Source organism: Apodemus sylvaticus, chromosome 9, assembly GCF_947179515.1.
Source record: "Apodemus sylvaticus chromosome 9, mApoSyl1.1, whole genome shotgun sequence".
Lineage (NCBI taxonomy): Eukaryota > Metazoa > Chordata > Mammalia > Rodentia > Muridae > Apodemus > Apodemus sylvaticus.
In genome coordinates this window covers 103,838,704-103,860,730 of record NC_067480.1, presented here as the reverse complement: position 1 = coordinate 103,860,730, position 22,027 = coordinate 103,838,704, and the positions used below count along the sequence as shown (strand labels likewise).

Genomic DNA, 22,027 nt, shown 5'->3' with positions numbered 1-22,027 from the left:
TGCCCTCTAAGACATCAAATTCCATTAATCATTTGCTAGATGACGTTACTACTCACCTTTATTTGCCAAGAAATCCTGAGTATTTGTGTCTGTTCCTTCACCATTTACTATTACTCCACCTGCAATCAAACAAAAGACCAATAAGCAAAGAGACAACGAAGTAACTTTAGAGCGCCCTAGTATTTCTATCTACTAACTATAGATGGCATTAAACAAACTGTTATACGGAATGGTCATTTAAAACACCACTGCCCATTTGTACAGTAGTGACCTGGTGTCTTACTTTCTACTGTTCATAAATGTATCAAAAGCTGATTCCCAAATTAAATTAAACAGCTAAGGTGTTTTATGTTATTGTCATTTTAATAATAAAGCGGCGGAAAGGTCTCCCCCACCCCCAGCGCCTACATATTAAAGAAGGCAAAGCAACTGAGAAGAAAATAACGTCTGAGTATTGTCTGTGGCAGTTTACACAACACAACCACAGGCCTAATGAAGGCAGAATGGTTTAAAAAGACAGGAGAGAAACTTCTGAAGGTAAAAGCCAAAACAAAAGCCTATTGTTAAGTCCACATCCACTGACAATGAGAACACAGGGCAGGCAGTGCTGCAGCCTGGGGTGGGACTCTCCTGTATGTTAATGCGGGCGGTCCTAACCATTAGCTGTGCGCCTGAAGGGGCAGTGAGTGAAGCTGATGGACACCATGGGAGTTCACCCGTAAGAACACCGTGGGAACCATACATAGGTAACCCACTACCTACCAAACAGAAACTCCTTAGTGAGTCATAGCTATTTGTCCTATATTATCATAACCATCTGGGACTGGCATGTCTCCCTGACCACAATGTTAATAAAATCCAACTTTCTTAAGCGTCCACTGGCTGTCTATCAAAGGAGAGAGATGCCCATGCAAGAGCAATCAAACATTTAAACATCTCTCTCTCTCTCTCTCTCTCTCTCTCTCTCTCTCTCTCTCTCTCTCTCTCACACACACACACACACACACACACACACACACACACGAAAGTGCATGCACAAGGCATTTTCAAGGAAGTGAAAGCACCCTAGAATCTCCAAACTAATTGTTAAAAGCCAAGCAGAGAACATCAAGCAAGAGTGTGGATTTTATTCCAGATATAAAGGAGATGGGAAGAACTAAGACAAACCAAAGACAATAGAATTCCCCTTCTTAAGAAAAATCAACATGACATCTCAGGAAATCTGATTAGGGCAGGCAGGAGAGAGCACTGTAGCATATATAATACAGGCATTCCTTGAAAGGGGATCAACAGAGTGGAAAAAATGGCTGTTTGAGAAAAGTGCAGCTGGAACACGGGTGTCACTCACAATGGGGACAGCTGGAGGCCTGGTCAGACCAGATAAACCAGAGGACACACAATGGAGATCTGAGATGGCCTTCTGTCTATTCTTCAACTTAAACACAATGAAACAAAATGCCAAACGCCTCCCATAAAGTATGCCTTACCAAAACACTATATTCATATTAAGTTAATTTGGGAACCAGATTTTGATATGCAGCTCCGGTCTGCGGCTGAGAGGAGCGGACCAGCCAGGGCTGCGGCTGAGATGTGAGCGTTTACCAGCAACCTGGCTGCAGAAGCAACTGCTTGGGGAACCACAAACAACAACCCAACAACCACCGGACAAACAAGCAGGCAGACAAAAGGAGAACGACAGGAGCGCATAGACAGGAGCCCACACCCTTGCCCCTCCTATACCAGGAAACCAAATCCATTTGCTACGTAGTATAATGAGGAGAAACTGCTCAGAGAGAGCTTCACTATCTCCACTTAAACCCAGTCAAAACAAACAGACTGCAACCTTTTTCAGAATCACCTTCTTATCCTTACCTGGTCATATTTGACTTGTATTTAATAAAATCAAACATTCTGCCTGACAGGGAGAGTATGTGTGTATATGCATGTTCCCACGTCTGTGGCTGCACATGTACAGGTATGTGGTATGCATGTGTCCGCTCCTGCACGTGAAGGCCCATCCTGGGTGCTTGCCTTCTTCCACAACCAGTTTTCACTTCACTCTCTGAGGTATGGCCCCTCGCCAAACCCGGAGGTCAACGATTGTCTGCCTGCTTGGAGGACTTCCCGTCTCTGCCTCCTAAGGGCTGTGATTCCAGGTAGGGTACAGTGCTCACTCGTGTACAGAACACGCGTGGGTAGTGGACAGACTCCTGCCCTTATGCCTGCACAAATGTCCCTGCAGTGTCACCGCCCCGATTCCGTGACAGATTTCAGGGTGCTTCTAAAAGTCACTCATCTGACCTCTTTTTCTTTATATTCCTGAGGTTAATTTTTTTTAAAACTTTAATTAACTCCAAATACACAAAAGGATGGGGAGAGAGCGAATTCTTACAGACTGGTCACTAGAACAGAGCACATACCTGATCTGGCCGCAGCAATAGCCTTTGCAGGGCTGATCAGCGCACTCAGTAGGTTACATAGTGAGACCCCACTGTTGTTTGCTTTGTGAATTTCTGGTGCTTTCAGACTCCACTTTTCTTGTAATTTCTTTAAACACAAAAACACATCATCTTTCAGTCTTCCGAGTAGCTTCAAAGTTGTGCATTATAATTGAACTTCTTAAGCATATTTCAAAGCAACAATGACTGCGGGCCCAGGTGACTGTTAACACGGTTGGCAGAGGAGAACGGGGCAAAGCCCATTCTGAGTTCTGCCCCCCAGCCACAGTGGGAGGCAGGCTGGGTCCTGGAGCCACGGGAACGTTCCAGAGTAACTGTCAACTGTAAGTCTGTAGGGCTATACCAGGTGCAGCTACATCGTAAAGTAAGTAACAGGACAATAAAAGTAAGACACAGGGGCACACAATTCTACCTCATGCTGAGTTTAACTACCAAAATTTTAATGAAGTGTTAAAGCTACATGATTTCATTCTAAGAAAATCTGACACAATTAGCCATAACTTTTATGACTTAAGTCAGACAACAAAATACTTATACACTATTTATGCACGAGATTCAAATAACTTGTCTTCCAGTACTGGTTAGACCTTGCACATGAAGACAAGGGTCTCTTTCTTACTAGTTGGAGAGAAGGCAGTAAAAAAATATAGAAGGAAACTTCAATAATATGGAGTCTAATGATGCACTATACATTTTTTTTATAAATTGAATTAACAAAAAGATTATGTAATTCCTTGAAAAGATCAGCTAATCCCATTACTAATTCTCACAGGTCCTACAGGGTACTTATGAGACCAGCTTCCTTGATTTTAGACTAAAGGACAGTGCTAACATTACTAACACATTACTATCATTACTAACACAGGCAAGCAGAAGTTAGTATGAGGTCTAATGAGCCACCTTGGTTTCTTCCAGAGATTTTCCCAAGTCCTCTGCGCCAAAAGAAGGTTTCACGACAGGAATCTGCCTGGTTGTTTCTTTTATCCATGTTTTCAGTGACTGAGCAAGGGTTTGGAAACCACTCAGCTGCTCCTGACAAGAACTTAGAGCGTCTTTCCTAATGAACAAAAAGGAACCAGAAGTTAAGATGCAAAGCCAGGTGCTCCAAGGCCAATCATTAAGCAGCGGTCAGCATTCCCAAGTCAGGCCCGACTTCAGCAACCACTTTCAATGCACAGAGCAGCTCCGGGACCAGGCTGAAGATTTTTTATGTGGCAAATGAAATCAGCTAAGTACTGAGTTGTTGACTGCTTAGGCAAAGCTCACAGAGAAAGACAGGGAACAGTCAAGAAATATGTAACTCACATGTAATAGTACTCTAATGCTACATAAACTCTAGCAGCTTTGACAGGTTCATTTTATATAAAGCTTAATGCCAGCAGGCAAAGAGCCAGAAAACGCTGACAGGGGAGAACACAGGTCATGTTAAAGGATGTCTTAACACTTCAGAGGGATAACATTTCCACCTCTCCAAAGAGTTGTCACCCAGTGACGGGAGTTTTAACAGGTACGCACCCACCCCAACACATAAGATGCACCATTGTAAACCTTACGGGCCTTTCTACATGCCAAGCACAGGACCTATGAAGACCGTTACACTTAGCCTGTGAATGGCTTCTGGGCACACTCGACTTATGTGCCGGGGATAAGGATATACTTCAGCTGGACAAGCTACTGATAACCACATGTTAATGTTTTAATCATCTACTTATGACCCGAATTTAAACTTGGAATAGATAACCTAGACTGTGTGGGGCAGTCAAGAACATGTCTTCTGTGACGGGCAGAAAGAACCCAGACGTTTTAGGTAGAAAATTCTAAGGAAGTAAAACTAGACAAAAGATAAATAACCATTCTAAAACATCTTTTGGGGGCTCTTCCATTCATAAAAACCAGACGTGCGTTCTAAACGTGAGACAGAAAAATGGGAAGGCGTGGAATAGAATCACTGCTGAGTCGAAGGTCAAACTGAGCCACTTCTTTGTGAACGTGTAAGCTATTATATTTTTAATAACTTTTTAATTTATGTTCCTTTTTTAAAAATTATGTGAGTATTCTGTCTGCATGTACACTTTGCACAACAGAAGAGGGCACCAAATCCCTTTGTGGATGGTTGTGAGCCACCATTTGAATGCTGGGATTTGAACTCAGGACCTCTGGAAGTGCAGCCAGTGCTTTTAACTGCTGAGCCATCTCCCCTGCCCTGGGACTTCTCACCAGTACCACCGTGTCACACAGTGTGCCTACTTTCACATAAGCAGCGTTTTGAGTTTCCCATCGTAATATTTCAGCCAATAGTTAATTTATGTTTTTATCTTGTAAACTCTCTGTAATCCCCTTTCAGCCTCCTGGGTTTATTTTTAATGCACAAATCCATTAACAACCTGAGACTCCATAGTTTGGAAATCACCTCAGTCACAGACTTACATAAATAATGGCAACTCAGCTGACTGAGTAGAATAAAACACATTTTTTAGAGAGGCTCTTACTTTTCTTGGATAGTATCCTCCATTTCTTTGAATTTCTTTGACAAATTGTTAGTTTTCTCAAACACCAGAGCTTTGTCCCCTGGTAAGCCATGGCTGGATATCTCTTTCAGGAGGCTGTGCAAAGCTTCGAGATCTTTCCTGTGTTCTAAGAATTTAGTAGTTGATTCCTGCAAAGCATTTACATCAGTCAGTACAAACGTTGCTAGATCTTACAAAGCCAGCATCATGTTCTGCACGGAAGCAGAAGAGCTCAGGTATCACTCCACAGCGCTCCATAGACTGTGAATGTACGGGCAGGATACAGTGACTTCACACTCTGTGTTTTTATTTCTCTGTGGATGCGTTCAAGGATAGTTGTAATAGCTATGAGACATGTGGTACATGGTTTATTTCTATTCAATAGGGAAATGCTTCATGGAAAAACAAATACTGGTAGTTAAGATTGTCGATAAAATGCATGAGCCTGACTTAGCCAGTCCATGCCCTTGGCACTGTCACCCCTGAGGAATACACACCTGCATTTGCTGAGTCAGCTCTGGAACATCCTTTCCTGGTATGTCCACCTCAGTGAGTGCCTGGCTCTGTGTCTCCAGAAACGTCTGCAGTTTTTCTGAGAGCTTCTCAAACTGCTCTACTTTGGCCTTTAGTTCCACCATCTTGGCAAGCTTTTCCTTGTGTTTCTGACTCGCTTCGGAAAAGCGAGCGGACAGGTCCTTCATTTTCGCTTGCAGCGAGGAGGCAGTGGACGGGTCTGCCGTCGCTATAAATGTCTTCACCTTTTCGTTCATGGCGTTTATGCTACTTTGACGACCTGCAATATCCTGGTCCAGCATCTGAAAGACAGCAATTGTTGTACATATCTCCTAACAAAATCTACAAATAAAGCCATAGAGTTTTGAAAAAGATTCTTCACAGCAACGTACACTTGAACAACCGGTGACTAAAAAGGTTAGGAGTGACATGTTTGGTTTTTCTCTCCAGGAAGCCCGTCCCAAAGCTCTTCAAGGGGGTGTGGAGAACAGCTGGCTGGCTGGCTGTTTGAAAAGGGCAGGGGCTTGTGGCCATCCCGAACCCCCTTGGGATCTAAGGCAGCCTGGGGATTAGCCATGTTCTTAATTTTTAAAAGGCTTGGCAACAGCAAGATTGATCTGATGAACCTCTGAGCAGCTGGCCGAAGCAATGATAAACACGATTAGATACAATGTAGCTTTAAACTCTCTGTAATGAATAACGACAAGTCTATAAATCCCTTTCCAGGCATCATCAAAAAAAAATTTACATATTCATCTGTACAAGGACTGATGGCTCCTCTGTTGGATTCAGAAGCATCCCTCTTTATCTCTAAGCCTACCTACCTATTCCTGAAGATACATAACTTATTTTCAAGTGCAAGTGGAATTGTTCCCTTTAGGGAAGGTTCACTCACGGTGTTTTTACTGATGAGATCCTGGAGTGCGGTGGAGTTTAAGGGCACTTGACCTGGTTTGACCAGTGAGCTTTCCACACTTTCCATCCAGTCCAACATCTCATCCAAGCCGTCCTGCACGCTCAGTGATCGGGTCAGCGTTATCTGAAGCTTTTCATTCCGCTCATTCACAGACTTGGACAGATCATCGTATCTCCCGACAATGTCGTCTACTCCAGACAGAGAGGGGAAGAGGAAGCACAGGGTTCTACTCGAACGACTCTTTGTTTCACATATACTTTACAATGAATAATTAAGTCTCCACAGAAAAAAGCATAGATGATACATTTTCAATGAATAATCAGGTCAGGCGTAACTTTTTTAAAGACAGGAATTGGGTGGAAAATAAATTAGTAAAAAAAAAAAAAATTCACATGCCTGTCATCTGCATCGGTAAAGATTTTTAGATGCATACATATTTGGAGTGTCCCAGAGAGATGAAAGAAAGGTCTAAATGGTGGGTCACTGCAGTCACTACTGTGTCTCAGCCTGATCTGTCAACACTTATGGATAACTGCCTGGGGCGGGGAGTGACGGTCTCAGACAAACTCTCTAGAGACAATTCTGTCACACAGACACTCATGGTCGGCGTCTGTCATAACCGGAGAGCATCCTCGAATGCAGAGAAGTAAGAAGAGGCTAGTGTATTAAGAAAACAGAGCGGGACAGAGCAAGTCGACTCAAAGCTGTGATCATGCTTCTAACATACAAACAACAGGATTCACTTACAAGTTTACTAGTGGACAAAAGGGAAAAACGAGTTTAAGAGAACAACCTATCTCCTGTGATGGAACTTCACTTTCGATTCTAAAGATTCAAGATGAAAACTATTCATGACAGGTTTAAAGAATACTGCTAGTACATTTCTGCCTCTTTTTGGAAAACAACTTGTTTTCTATCATGATTTAAAAAAAAACCTTTTATTATACAAAGACTCAGAAAGGCATCTGAGTTATTGTTGAATGTTTTAGTGGAACACAATGTGAAGCCCAACACTAGTAGTTACAGCCTAGAGAGCTTGTCACCGAATCACCTTAGAGGCCTGTGTTTGGTCTATGGCACCTGACTCCATAGCAAACAATGCAGCTGCTGCTCAATAGTTCCTCACTCAACTGGAAAGTTTATGTGACTGAGACATATATATATATTTTTTTTTGATCAGTTCCTTGTATAGAATTATAATTCTTTGAAATTTTCTGAGCAATAAAAAGTACTAGAAACAACATCTCTGTTGTAGTGTTTGTCCCGTGGCCCCAGTTCCTAACACAGAGCTCTGAACAGGCTCAGCAATTCCTTCATCCGTTCAAGGCTAACCTGGGATTCAAGCAGCTCTTGCATTAATTTATTTATTTTTTTAAAATCAACAGACAATTCAAAAAAAAAAAGTACTTTATAGTTTTCCTTAGAAATAAATAATACAAGATTTTTTTTTTTTTTTTTTGGAGACAGGGTTTCTCTGTGTAGCGCTGGCTGTCCTGGAACTCACTCTGTAGACCAGGCTGGCCTTGAACTCGGAAATCCACCTACCTGCCTCCCAAGTGCTGGGATTAAAGGCATGTGCCACCACTGCCTGGAGAAAGATGTTCTTAATTCCATGCACACAGGCAGTGATCATGATGCAGACAGCTTACATCTGTAAACACGTTCTCCTAATCTGTAAGACAGCCCTATTTAACCAAGAGACAGGTAACCAGAGCTAGGACCTTGAGCTAAGGCCTCACCTAGCGTCTTCTGGATGTCATTCTTGGCGGGGAGCAGCGAGCCCTTGGCATCGAGGAGCACCTCTGCAGTTTTCTTCAGCGTCTCTACGGCAACCTGCTGACTTGATATCTGTCCTTGCAAGGCCTGTGGGATTAAGTGGTTTTCAATTATCTTCAGGACTGGCAGGCTCCCTCACACCCCAGAGATGGCTTTCTGCCCGTGTAAGCTGCCCAGCCTCAGAGGTTCCACACTGGCTTCAGGCCCATGGAGGAACCACAGCTCCCCTTCTAATGCTGCACTCATATCTCAAAGACTTAAAATGTCTGGGGGCTCAGTGGAGAAAGTGCTTTCTGCAAGCATGAAGGACAGAGCGCCGGTCCCCAGAGCACACGTTAAGACTGAGTGGATATGATGACCCTTTTGTAATCCTAGCATTTGCAGAGCCTGACCCTAACCCAACCCTAATCCTACCCTTGGTCTCCGTACTGGTTGGTTTTGTGTGTTAACCTGATACAAGCTGGAGTTATCACAGAGAAAGGAGTCTCCCTTGAGGAAATGCCTCCATGAGATCCGGCTGTGGGGCATTTTCTCAATTACGGATCAAGGGTGGGAGGGCCCACTGTGGGTGGTGCCAACCCTGGGCTGGTAGTCTTGGGTTCTATAAGACAGCAAGCTGAGCAAGCCAGGGGAAGCAAGCCAGTAAGAAACAAACATCCCTCCATGGCCTCTGCATCAGCTCTTGCTTCCTGACCTGCTTGAGTTCCAGTCCTGACTTCCTTTGATGATGAACAGCAGTGTGGAAGTGTAAGCTGAATAAACCCTTTCTTCCCCAACCTGCTTCTTGCTCATGATGTTTATGCGGGAATAGAAACCCTGACTAAGACAGTCTCCTTGGCTGCACCAGGAGGACTCATGAGCTCCTATTCAGTGCATGAAAATTTCCTGACTGCACCATCCTGGAGACCACTGCAAGCCTGAAAGGTTCCCGTCATCAGACTGTATGATTTAGAGCTGGTTCCAAACCCAGGCCCCTCTCTACACTCGGCTCAGATGCCGGTCTTCTGTAACTGTTAGGAGGTGAAAGCCCGAGCCTCTGCCTCCCAGTTCTAGGACTGTAGGCGTGTGCCACCATTTCCAGCTTAGTAACTGTTGAACAAGTTAATAAACAAACAAAAAGTATATGAGCACCATGGTAGTTTGAATGAAAATGGCCCCCAGAGGCCCCCAGGGAGTGGCGCTATCACGAGGTGTGACCACGCTGGAGAGTAAAATAGGGCCTTACTGAAGGAAGTATGTCACTAGCAAGTGGGCTTGGAGCGTTCAGATGCTCAAGTCACACAGGCCCAGTGTCACACTCTCTTCCTTCAGATCTGGAAGGAAGATGTAGAACTCTCAGCTCCTTCTCCAGCACCGTGTCTGCTGCATGCCAGCATGCTTCTTGCCATGACAGTAATGGGCTGAACCTCTGAACCCCAAGCCAGCCCTTTCCTTTAAGAGTTGCTGTGGTCACGGTGTCTCTTCCCAGCAATCGAAACCCTAACTAATGTAAAGATGACCTAATTTTCACAAAAGTTTAACCTTACTATGTAGAAAGATCATCTGTGAGAAAAATATACCATTAACCTGAGATTCAGTCCTCCATTACCCAGTGGCCATTCTCTGGGCCTCTGCATCACAGAAGTCTTTGCAGCACTCGCCACGTAGGCATTTCTGTTCCGATATCCATCCCTGTATCTGTTTAATTAAGCTACAGGGTTCATAGGGGTTTTCCTCTATTTTTTGCTCTGCTTCCTAAAACTTCATGTGTTTAGGGTGCAGCGTATCTGCACAGACCAAATCCGAAAAGTACAATTTTATTTCCCTGTAGTTAAAAAATTTTACTTCCGAATTAAATGTTAGTCGATCTTAACTATTTTTAAACTACCGGCATTTCTCAGCAAAATCACAGCCCTAGACGTCACGGTCCCTCCTCTGACATCTTCACACATTCTGCCCTCAAATAGTGTAACTAAGAGGAAGTAAACACTTTAAATAGGTCTGCTTTTAGACCCGAGGGAGAAAAAAACAAAAGCAAATAAATTAGGAACTAGTCGGAAGTGCCCAGGGGAGGGCAGGCAGTGGGGGTAGCTGGGGACGCTGGCCCAGCCCAGAAGACTTTCCCGACAATGCTGTAGCTCCAGAAGGAGATGTGCCCACCCTCTCTGCACCCCCATATTCTCCCCTTCCAATGTCCTTGCCTCTTGACCCTTCTCGGGCTTTGCAGTGAACTAAGATGGCTCACACGGACTGGGAAGGAATGCAGATGTCCTGGGGACATCTGTGCCTTTCCTTTAGCCCATGAGGCCAGTGGGGCCCCCAAGAACTGGAATCTCCCCAGAAATCTCATGCTGGAAGAAAAGGCTAGGGTCTAGTGCCAGCCAAAGGGTACGCTTGTCTCCTAGAAGGATAGGAGTTCCCACAACTTGTTAGAGTGCCTTGTCTGAGACAGGGACGGGCCAGCGATGAGCGAGACTGCACCATGACCAGGAATGCATTGCTGTTGTGTCTATGTCACCTAAACCTTAGGTCGAGACCCCAAAGACGGGTCTTCCTTCCCCTCCCCAGTGTGGCCACATTGAGCATACCTCTTCTCGGTTTTCATCACCCCTTGGTTCTATAACTTGGCTCTATAACTGAGGGCAGCTAGCTTGTCAGCACTACCAGGGTTTGGGCTCTACTATGGTAATTCAAGTACCCCACCTGCTAAAAGGAACCATCTCTAGATCAATGAAACTTTTAAACTTTAGTTTTCAGTTTATCACACTGAGTAAGAATATAGTATTTTAAAAATGATCTATCCTAACTTTAAATTTTTTAAAGATATGGTATGGATCTAGGGAGATCCTTGGATCTTACTGAGAAGGGGGAATAGAATAGACATGGGGGGGGTGAATGGAGTGAGGGAACTGGGTGGGGGGAGTGGTAGGGATGGGAACAGGAGGTGTGGGAAGAACAGAACAGAGGTGAGGGTGTGTGTCTCCAGGACAATGGAAGCTCCCAGGAATCTATGAGGGGACCCTAGCTAAAGACTCCTAGCAATGGGGAATATGGAACAGGAAACAACCATCTCCTCTAAGCAGGTGAGACTTCCAGTGGAAGGATCAGACACCAACCCAGCCACAAAACTTTGACCCCCAATTTGTCCTGGCTACAAGATGTGTAGGGGTACAGAAGGAGCAGAAATTGGGGAAATGGCCAACCAATGACTGGCCCAGCCTGAGACCCCTGCCATGAGAGAGCCCAGCCCTGACACTACTCACGGTATCCTGCCACACTTGCTGACTAGAGCCTAGCGTAACTGTCTTCTGAGAGACCACACCCAGCAACGGATGGAAACAGATGCAGAGACCCACAGCCAAACATTAGCCAGAGCTTGGGAAATCCTGTGGAAGAGGGGAAGGAGAGATCCAAAGAGCCAGAGAGGTCAAGGATACCACAAAGCAACCTACAGAATCAACTAACCTGGGCCCATAGGCGCTCACAGAGACTGAGCATGCGTGGGATGGACCCAGGCCCTCTGCACATGTGTAACAGATGTGCAGCTGGGTTTCCATGACAGACTCCTAACAGCAGGGGCAGCTGCTGTCCCCCTTTCCGCTAACTGGGCTGCCTTGTCCAGCCTTAAATAGTCTTACTGCAACCTGATATGCCAAGGCGGGTTGATAACCAGGAAGGCTTCCCCTTTTCTAAGGAGAAAAAAGGAGGGGGGTGTACAGAGGGAGGGCAGGGGAGGGGGAGGGCTGGGAGGATAGAGGACCAGGAAGCTGCAATTGGGATGTAAAGTAAAATACATTAAATAATTATTTTTAAAAAAAGGTAGACTAGAGAGTAATCTGACAGTTTGTCACACCAAGAGTTTGTCAATCACTCATTTCTGCAAAGGCAGGAAGACATTCTGTGGTACAGGGGTAACTGAAGTTTACATGTCTATGTATCAGGAAGGAACACACCAAGAACTCTAAGACTCGGAGACACTATGAACATGATGGTAACATTCTTTCATATGGCCTTTCTTGAACAGATACATACATTGTGCGCTTGGGGCCGGCGGACCCTCTAGATCAGTGTTCTCAACCTTCCTAATGCTACAGCCCCTCGATACAGTTCCTCACGTTGTGGTGACTCCCCCCCCCCCAAGAGTTTCATTGCTAATTTCCAATCATAACGTAAATATCTAATATGCTGACAGTTTCAGGCCACACCTATGGAAGGGGTTGTTTGGACGCCCCAAAGGGTTTGCCACCCACAGGCTCAGAGAATGGCCGCTCTCGACACTGGGAACTGAACAAGACAGACAGCGACACCCACCTTCACAGAGCTTACTCCTAATGGAAAAGTGAGGCAAGTGTATGAGTAAGTAAGCGGGCTGGGCTGGGCTGGAGCAGGAGGTGGCTGTGTGGACGCAACCTATGGATAATGGCAATGTTGATCTGGTTAAGAAACCGGGGGACAAATGGTCGGGAGCATTTAGTCACGTTTGGAACCTTCTGGCAGGACAGAAGACTCGCCACAGGTTTCCTGTGCAAAAACCCTCACAGGAGCGTGGAGAAGGGAACTCTTCCGATAGGATGGCTGAGGCGTGTCTCTCTCCCCCTCCTCCCTCCTCCTTCTTTACCTTGGTCTCTTCTAGCTGCCTCTGCAGATTTTTGGGGTCCAAAGCAATGGGCTCGAGCAAATGCTTGCTGGCTTTGGCCTCGCAGGCCTGGAGCCCGGCGAGAAGCCCACCGGAAGCATCTTCGTAGTGTTGGTATTTGTCCACCAGATCTTTGAGGTTATTTCCAAGAACACTGCACTAAAAATCAAAGAAGAGAAGGAGAGAGAGGCTGAGGCCCACTGTCTTCTCAAGATGAATGAGCTGTGTAACTCGGGGGAAGAAACAAACTTCCCCTTCACGTGGAGAAGCCAAAAGGTAACCATGAAAACGAGCAGATAGTTCTAGACTTAAAACAATTAAAAACCACGATTGCTGGCTGGCCTTAAAGGAGGCTCAATCACCGGACTAGGCAAACTTTCAGACAATACACATAGAAATGTGACGGAAATCCTTTAAGGTGTTTTATACGTCACGTCTACATGTTGCGCAGGATTGACACAATTAGCTCAAACAACTCACATCAACACGAAGCAAATCCTAAGCCCCACAGGTACTTGCCAAATCCTTTATGCAGTGGGTCATATCTGAACCGCCTCTGTTACAATCTGGGAAATACATTCTGGGGTCTTCTCCCTCCCCACTTTGAGGCAGGATCTTGCTACATAGCCCAGGCTGACCCAACTTTATAATCCTTCTCCCTCAGTTCTTAGAGTATGCACCTCTACATGTGGCTTACAGTTTTTGTTTACTTAGCAAGACTCTTAATTTTCCAAGGTAGCAAGACTCTTAATTTTCCAAGGCAGTAAAGGAAGCAGCACAGAGGGCTGGAGTCGGTTAACAGCACTGACTGCTCTTCTAGAAGTCCTGAGTTCAATTCCCAGCAACCACATGGTGGCTCACAACCATCTGTAATAAGATCTGATGCCCTCTTCTGGTATGTTTGAGGACAGAGACTGTGTCCTCATATTCATAAAAATAAACCTTTATAAGGAAGCAGCACAGAATATTAGTCGTTAATAATGAAAATATAGTGATCAAATACATCTGTAGAACAGCTCTGTAATGTCTGAAGGGAATTATTCTACATGAATGGCAATGACCAGAAATTGAGCACACCCCCTTTCTGCTTAGGTCATCAGTGACATCTGGTGGCCAAATCTGGTACTACAAAATTTGAGAAACTAACTTTAGGTTACTTTTAAGAGACATTTTCCAGTTATAAAAAACATGAATACTTGTTTGGTTAGAGTCACCCCAAGACGCTTTATGCTGTTTGTGGCTATTGTGAAGGGTGTCATTTCCATAATTTCTTTCTGATTCTGCTTATCCTTTGAGTATAGAAAGGCAACTGATTTGCTTGAGTTGATTTTGTAACCAGCCACTTTGCTGAAGTTGTTTATCAGTTGTAGGAGTTCTCTGGTGGAGTTTTTTGGGTCACTGAAGTAGACTATCTTATCATCTGCAAATAATGATAGTTTGACTTCTTCCTTTCCAATTTGTATCCCTTTGACATCCTTATGTTGTCTGATTGCTCTAGCTAGAACTTCAAGAACTATATTGAAAAGATATGGAGAGAGGGGGCAGCCTTGGGGAAAGGGGACCCGGGAAAGGGGAAAGCATTTGGAATGTAAACAAAGAATATAGAAAAAAAACATGAATAAAGCTACCACTTTCCCATGTCAATATTTATGTTTTCTACTTTTTTACTTTTAAATCCAAAGCAAAAGTGAAGAGGACATGTAGAGAAGTTTATCACAGACCGACCTCCATTTAAAAAATAAATGTAAACTCACCTTGGAGTAGAGAGACCGGAAGCGGTCTGTAGCCTGATCCAGTTTGGTCTGAACCTCTCTGTGGGTTGCGGAAGTCTCGATGCTGTCCTTGCCGATCCTGTCACCGTCTCTCTTGCTGCAAGACTTGGCAGCTTCTATCACCCTGTTTCCGGAAATGGTGATGTACCTCAAGTCGCCTTTGTGCGAAATGACGTCTTCTGCGAAGCTCTTCTGCCTCGTCAGCTTGGCCGTTAGCCCACTGAGGTCGTCTGCACCAGCCTCCAGGTTCTCCAGCTCCTGCTCTGACTGCTGCAGCCAGTGCTCAAACTCACTGTAGTCAGCGTCGAACTTCTCCAGCAGCTCCTGCAGGGAGTGCGTCAGCTTCACCGTCTTCTCACACTCGGCCAGCGCAGTCTCGTAATGTGCCTTCAGCTCCTGCATGTTCCTCTGCAGTTTCTCCTTCTCTTCGGGCGACAGATAGTGGCCCTGTTTCTCGAGCAGCACCTGGGCTGACTGTGTGGCCAGGATGACCGCCTGGTGCTGAGCCATGATCTTTTCGTGCTGGGCCTGTGTGGAAACAAGTCAATGGCAACTTTAGTGCTGCTGGGAACAAACACTGTGCCTCGAGGGTAACCTGACTTCTAGGCCCCAACCTGATTCTCAGTGCCCTTTTCAAGCCGCCATATCTATAACCCCCCTGTTGTCTAGTTTAGACACGGTATTAGAGAAGTCTGGCGGAGTTAAAGGAGCAGATGGAAGGGACAGTGATGGAGACATCTGGCCCCACCAGGTTTACAGTGAACGTGGAGGTAACGTCAACTATGTTGTAGATCTGCTTTAAGGACCATGTCAGCTCACACACAAAGAATTCCTCCAGAACCTGGCAGAGGTTTGAGTCCACTGAGGCAGGAAAGCAGCGAGGGCTCTCCGGACGTGGAGAGGCCGACAGGTCAGAGGCAAGTAGAGTCGCTGATGGCCTCACTTTCTGGACTCTGAGGAAGCCTCTCCAAGACAGCCATCCAGTGCCAAGAGCCAGGCACAGAGACAGGAACCAGGAACTCTGGGACACTCCAACCGGTTACTCCAAAACTGCCTTTGCGCCCGCAGGCGCCTCCCCTGCTTCCATGCCCTGCCATGCCCTGGCCTTTCCTTCTCCACAGCAGCCCATACCCCCTCAGGCTCCGCTTAGAGCTCAAGGATGCACAGCGAGCTGGTCTGCAGACATGCAGGATCCATCTGCAGGAAACTATGGCTGAGGCTGAAGCCAAACTCTAGCTTTACTACACGGGGAGCCTGGGCAAGCTGCGCTGGGTATGGACGTTGTAAATGTCTTATATGATGGGAACTTAAAACCTCAGACTGAGAAACCACGGAGGCGTGTGGGCCGGGGCTGCCGCCCCTGCTCCTGAGAGCTCAACAATCCACCTCCTTCATTTCTTTCTTTTTTCTTTTTAAATTTATGCTTATGTGTCTGTTCTGGATGACCATGGCGGCCAGCTGGAGTCCGGGCAGCTGTGAGCTAGGTGGCGCGGGACTGCACTCGGATCCTCTTCAAGAGCAGAAGCTTTCTGACATCAGAGCCAGCTCGCCAGCCCTCTTTTGTTTCTAAAACAGGGCTTCAGCTATGCACAGAAGCTGTACCCAATGACTTACTTCTTACTGTTTTTATTAGCTAAGAACTTTCTCAGTAATTTATTGTTGACATACCGCTGGGGTAGGGAAAGTCTCTGTATAAAGCGGTCTGACTCTTTACCCATCATGAACATGCTGCATGTTCATGATGCATGCATGAGGCATGTTTGAACAGCCTACCTTGACTTTCTCGCACTGCCGGTTAAGGTTCCCCTCGGTCCCGCTGTGCCCTTCAGCATCTGTCTCCAGCAGGTTGCCGTTGACCGCATCCTCTTCACCACCTCCTGACTTGCCGTCACCTTCATGCAAATGGGTTCCGTTCTGCTCCACAGGGTGTATGCGCTTCGTCCCCGCCCCTTCGGAGTCTTTCTCAACATTTGACAACCAGTTCAAAAGGTTTTCTATTTTGGTTTTGCTCTCTTCCAGCTGCCGCACAGCCGCAACCTGGGTAGGGAAGGTTCATAAGAATTACAGATGCAGCCTAGGCTTAACACACTGACATATAAATATGTGTGTGTGTATGTGTATATATGTATATGTGTATGTATATATATATGTACATGTATGTATATATGTATAAATGTGTGTATATATGTGTATGTTTATATGTGTATACATGTATGTATATATGTGTATGTATGTAATCATAAATTATAATAACTAACATATAGTAGAAACATATGGGAATTAAACCTTACAGCCACAAGTAGTTACTCTAGGTCTACGCTGCCTTCAAACATGTGTTTTGAAATGTTATAGTTGACTGTACTTCTCATGCATGTCTCACAAGCAGAATCTCTCACAATCAGCTTCTACTACGGAAAGACTAAGTCAAGTCAAGTCTTTCTATCTTTGTAGTGAGCAGTTATGTACCCAGAGTCTCCATATTTCCGTTCTTGGCGCTAACCACAGCTCACCACCACGTGATATGCACAATAAAAGCCAGCAGCTAAGGTGCTAACCACCTGGAGAAGCAACAGTGTACCGTATTCCCGGACAGGCACCTTTTCAGTCTCCTCCTTGAGGGCCGTCGTCACCGCCTTATCCAGCTCCTTTTTTGACTGCTCTGCCTTTAAATTCAGCTGCTCACACTTCACCTTCGCCTCATTGAGTTTCTGCTCGATCAGGGCTTTATCTTCTTGGGACAACTCATCACCGCTCTCTTTTAAAAAGATTTCTGTGTTTCTCACTATTTCTGCCAGTGCTTGTGTACTTCCTTGCATATCCCTCTGTAATTCCTTAAAACACATGGGGAAAAGAGGAATTCTATTGTATTGTTTCAATTCTTGTAGAACTATAATTCTAAAAGAGAGCTGTTGTAGTCAGAAACAGGCAGACACAGTTGAAAAGCATATAGAGTATGGTGGTAGTGTGAGTTGGTTCAACTGCACATTAATTTTCATAGAATTTGAACTCTCAGTATTAAAAATGTGGCAAGCTTTTTATGCTTAAGAAAAGAATATTTGTGAAACACTGAAAACATCGAGGCACTCAGTATATAAACTACAGAAATCTGTATGAGATCTCTGTTAACACATTTACCACAGAAATTTGTGGTGATATTTACTATTTCTAAACACTGATACATATTTTCTGAGACTGTGTCTCACTATGTGGCCCAGGTGGGCAGAGAAACAGTCTTCCTCCACCTTGGCATTCAAGTGCCATGACCCCCACATCCAACAGAACTCTGATTTTCAAATACATATCTATTACTCAGGAAAGAAAAGAAAATAGTTACTATCAGTGAACTGAGACTTTTTTTTTTTAATACCAGGTTACATAAAACATAGCGTTTTCATCTTAGCCTGGCTACTAGGATACTCAAGACTAAGACTGCTCAGGGTTTTTAGCTTTTCTGGGAAGTAACAATTTCCCTCTGTGATCTTTCCACCTAAAAGCAAGGGAACCCCATTTTTATGCATTTTTATCCTTTATAATATACCAATGCATCTTAATAATGCCTTTCTCTGAATTTGAGCTTCCTCAAAGGCTTGAGTGTTTACTTGCCTGTATATTACACTACTACATGTCATTAACTGTAGCAGCAACTTGATACATATTTACTCAGCTTTAATAACAATATAGCAACAGAAGTAGCTTAGTGCTTATTGAAGGGAACCGAGACCCAAAGTCCTGACTAATACTGAATTAAATCAACAGCTACAAATTGTGAGGCTCTCGTTCTCCTGAGACCAAAACACAGGTCTTCCTGTCTCTGGCATTTTTGTTTTTACCCCATTTCCTTGGATAAAAAAGAATGAATTACAGGAAAATACCAGAGAAACAGAAAGGGAGGTGGTGGTGGAAAAGAAATCAAAGTGAAGCCTATTTCTGCTAATTGCCAGTGAGTCAGTCAGATAGAAAAGGGTTACATTGTAACCCATCGTTTACCTCGATACAGTATGTCACCAAAAAAGTCAAAAGAATTACCTGGCCTGCTTTAAGTTGTAAATCTATATTTAGGTATAAAGTTTAAATCTATTTCTCAGAGCCTCTGTATACCTTGCTTCTGAGACCCCCGTGTTTCAACAATCCCAGTGACCTTATGGAAATCAGAACCAAACCTAACAGGGATATATATACAGCTGCAGATCCCAAAAGGTCTACCTCTTGCTTGGCCTGGTACTTCTGCAACTCCACTGTGCCGTCTCCAATCACAAAGGCTTCCTGGTGACTAATCAGGCGGTTTTCAGTCTGGGTGAGGAGATCACACAGCCCTTGGAGTTTCTCTTTATACTCTTGCTGGCGCTCTGCCACAACCTAAGATGGAGAAAACCCAAGACGCTTTCAAGGGGCAATCTTCAATCCACTTCTGATCAAGCCCCTTGTCAGAATAAACTTTCCAAACACCCTGAATTAAGCTTTTTGAGTATGCTGTAAACATGGTAGCATCGAGTGCAAACAGAGCAAGGATAGACAGACAGACAGACAGTACAGTACAGTATGAGCATGTCTCATATACACAAAAAGAGCCTGTTTGAGTGGAGATGCTCAGTAGAATACTGGCCATGCACATATGTAAGAGATGGAACTTCTGATCGACAGGAAGAAACATCCCATTTTCTTAAGCTCTTGAAACCTGCGACACACATGATTAATTCTGCAAAAGGACACCAAAAGAGAAGTTAGTTGTGATTTGTCAGTAAACATATGGATATGTATATGTAGGTTATCATGCTGCACACAGTGCCTGGATGCTTCAAGAATAAAAGAAACATTGCATGCATTATTTTTATTCCAACACTATGTTCTTCACCCATTGCTGCCATTAGACAAAAGTTCACTAAATCTAACAGATCAATGAGTCAAAACCTGCATTTTTATGTTCTCAATCTCTACATACCCCTTACCCAGCTTAGAGCAACAGTAAACACGGTTCCTGTTTACTAAAGGCTCAGCGGAGGTCAGGCACTGGGCTAAGGGTTTCCTATCATTTTGTCAGTGCTCATATTACCTGATAAACATTACATTCCTAATTTATCAATGTGCAAAGTGAGGGCAAGTAACTTCTCTAAGTCACAGAAAGCAGATGAAGTAGAACATTCAGGATGCAAATGTAGGCCAGTCAGCTCTACAAAGCACACTCAGGAGCACAAGCTCTGAGCCCTGTACCCCACTTGAGGGAATAGCTCCCGGAAGGTTCAGAGCTAAGCCTTCATCAGTTACTCTTGGACACCTGAATGCTTTCTGGTTCTCATTTTCAGGGAAACGATGAAGACAAAATCTTCACAAAATCCTGTTAAGAGGACAGTGAAAAAACTCAACTGCACAACAGCATCAAGGTGAAAGACTTTTGCCACAGTGCATTGCAGGGATTCTGCTCAGCACCCGCTCAGACCTGTCCAGAGCACCTCCCTAGGTGGTCAGTATTTCTGGTTACCTACGTTATGACTCCACACTGATCAAGTAAGACAGTGAGCACAACTCCACAAGAAAGGCAAACCTTCTGATGACCGAGCTCCTGCTGTAGCTGCAAGAGAGTCTCTAACCGGTCCACCTCGGTGGTTACCAGCTCCTGCAGGTCAAGAAAACACTTCTGGGTTGTATTTAAGAGTCTCAGCAGTTGTCTGCTTTGGTTGGGAGACAGATCTTGTGCATAATCGGAGATGAAGGACTGCACGTCAAAGGCCGTCGTTTCCAGTTGCATTTTGGTATGTGAAAGGTCTGTTAGCACATTCTGTGAAGAAAGCAGTACAAGTTGCCAGGAAAGGTAGGTGAGGATGAACTTCATCAGCACTGGTGACACTGAAGTATATTCACTACTTAAATATGATCCTTCTGTCATTAAAGGTTAACGATACTTTTTCAATAAGTAGATTTCAAAATCTTCTTATTCATCATCTGGTAACAGGTAATTAAAGTGATTTTCAAATTGTGTGAGTGATTGTGTGTGTGTGTGTGAGTGTGCATGTGTGTGAGTGTGATTGTGTATGTGCGTGTGTGAGTGTATGTGTGAGAGATTGTGTGTGTGTGAGTGTGTGTGTGTGAGTGATTGTGTGTGTGAGAGAGTGATTGTGTATGAGTGTGTATGTGTGAGTGTGCATGTGTGTGAGTATGCGTGTGTGAGTAATTGTGTGAGTGTGCATGCATGCGTGTGTGTGTGTGTGTGTGTGTGTGTGAGTGATTGTGTGTGTGTGTGTGAGTGATTGTGTGTGCGTGTGCATGCGTGTGTGTGCGTGTGTGTATGTATGTGTGTGTGAGAGAGCATGCACATGTGTATGCTGGGCACCAGTGTGGAGATCAGAGGACTACCTCAGGTGTTTCTTGCTTCTGCTTCATTTGAAGCTGTGACTTCCTTTCATTGTTCCATGCTTCCTCCAAGTCAGCTGGTTGCCTGCAAGTTACCAGGGTAACTGATAACCCCTGTCTCCCATCCTATTTTCTCACAGAAGCATTAGGACCACAGATGTGTGTTACCCAACCCAACTTTACAGAGTCTAGGGATTTAAACTCTGATCCTCATACTTGCCTAGAAAGTGTGGCAATTTCTTTATCTATTAAGCCACCTCTTCAACCCAATAAGAATTCAAATATGATGGGAGGATGAAAAGATAAATCACCCCAAGGGCGTTCTCTCCTCACCTGGTAGATCATACTTAAAATGCCAAAGGGGAAAGATATCCAAAACAGCTTGATTCATCATAGTGAAAGAGAGATTCACATCACAAAATAACTGCTAGCATTTCCATTAACCCTTCAATGGTGGTGATTCACAACAAGGAACACAAAAATATGAATTGACAGGCTACAATTTTAGTTTTCTGATTGAAGCAAGGAACCCAGTGTTCATAAGAGCCCATAAAAAAACTTTCAGATCAAAATTTATTACCACACAAGCACAACTTGGGCAACTATACTTTGACTAATCTGTAGCCATCTTGGGCTTATTCACTTGTAAAAGACATAAACACAAATGTTAATATATTAGTGGTAGTGAGAATTTGATATGGTGGCTGGAATTAATTCTAGCATTAGGTTGACTATGAAAAGACATCTCTTTAAGCCAAAGACTGGAAGCAGTCCCTTACAGTCTCGGGAAGGGTGTTCGGTCCTGAACGCCTCTTACACTCGATCCGCAGGGTGTGTGCATTTTGATACTTGCCTTAAGAAGCTCCACACTGTTCTTCACAAGCTCAGCGTCTTGGCTGTTCACAGTCTGAATGGCCTTCACAGATCTGCTTTTCTCTGACACCCAATCTGAATAGGACGTAAGTCTCTGTAGGAAGTCTTCATGACGAACTGCCAGCTTAGACTAGAAAACAAATTTATACATTCATTTCTGTTTGTTCCCCCAAATTTTAAAGTCCTACAATGAGTCTCTGTGAAGAGTTACTGTAAAAATATAATACTTAAAAAAACCCATCCATAATGCA

General features: G+C 44.5%; 1 protein-coding gene across 10 annotated transcripts in view; it reads right to left on the bottom strand.

The window, feature by feature from the left end:
• Positions 1 to 22,027, bottom strand: part of Dst (dystonin) — a 397,313-nt gene that overhangs the window by 89,949 nt on the left and 285,337 nt on the right. For 9 of the 10 annotated variants that reach the window (XM_052192851.1, XM_052192852.1, XM_052192854.1 and 6 more), the window contains 12 exons: positions 18,762 to 18,914; positions 17,156 to 17,389; positions 16,332 to 16,595; positions 14,541 to 15,086; positions 12,769 to 12,945; positions 8,135 to 8,258; positions 6,375 to 6,583; positions 5,464 to 5,781; positions 4,949 to 5,115; positions 3,360 to 3,516; positions 2,421 to 2,547; positions 57 to 119 (listed from right to left, as the gene is read on the bottom strand). In XM_052192851.1, the coding sequence (XP_052048811.1) occupies positions 57 to 119; positions 2,421 to 2,547; positions 3,360 to 3,516; positions 4,949 to 5,115; positions 5,464 to 5,781; positions 6,375 to 6,583; positions 8,135 to 8,258; positions 12,769 to 12,945; positions 14,541 to 15,086; positions 16,332 to 16,595; positions 17,156 to 17,389; positions 18,762 to 18,914 (2,539 nt within the window). Of the gene's footprint in view, positions 1 to 56; positions 120 to 2,420; positions 2,548 to 3,359; positions 3,517 to 4,948; positions 5,116 to 5,463; positions 5,782 to 6,374; positions 6,584 to 8,134; positions 8,259 to 12,768; positions 12,946 to 14,540; positions 15,087 to 16,331; positions 16,596 to 17,155; positions 17,390 to 18,761; positions 18,915 to 20,097; positions 20,332 to 21,756; positions 21,907 to 22,027 lie in introns of all 10 variants that reach the window. The other variant, XM_052192861.1, reaches the window with a different exon arrangement.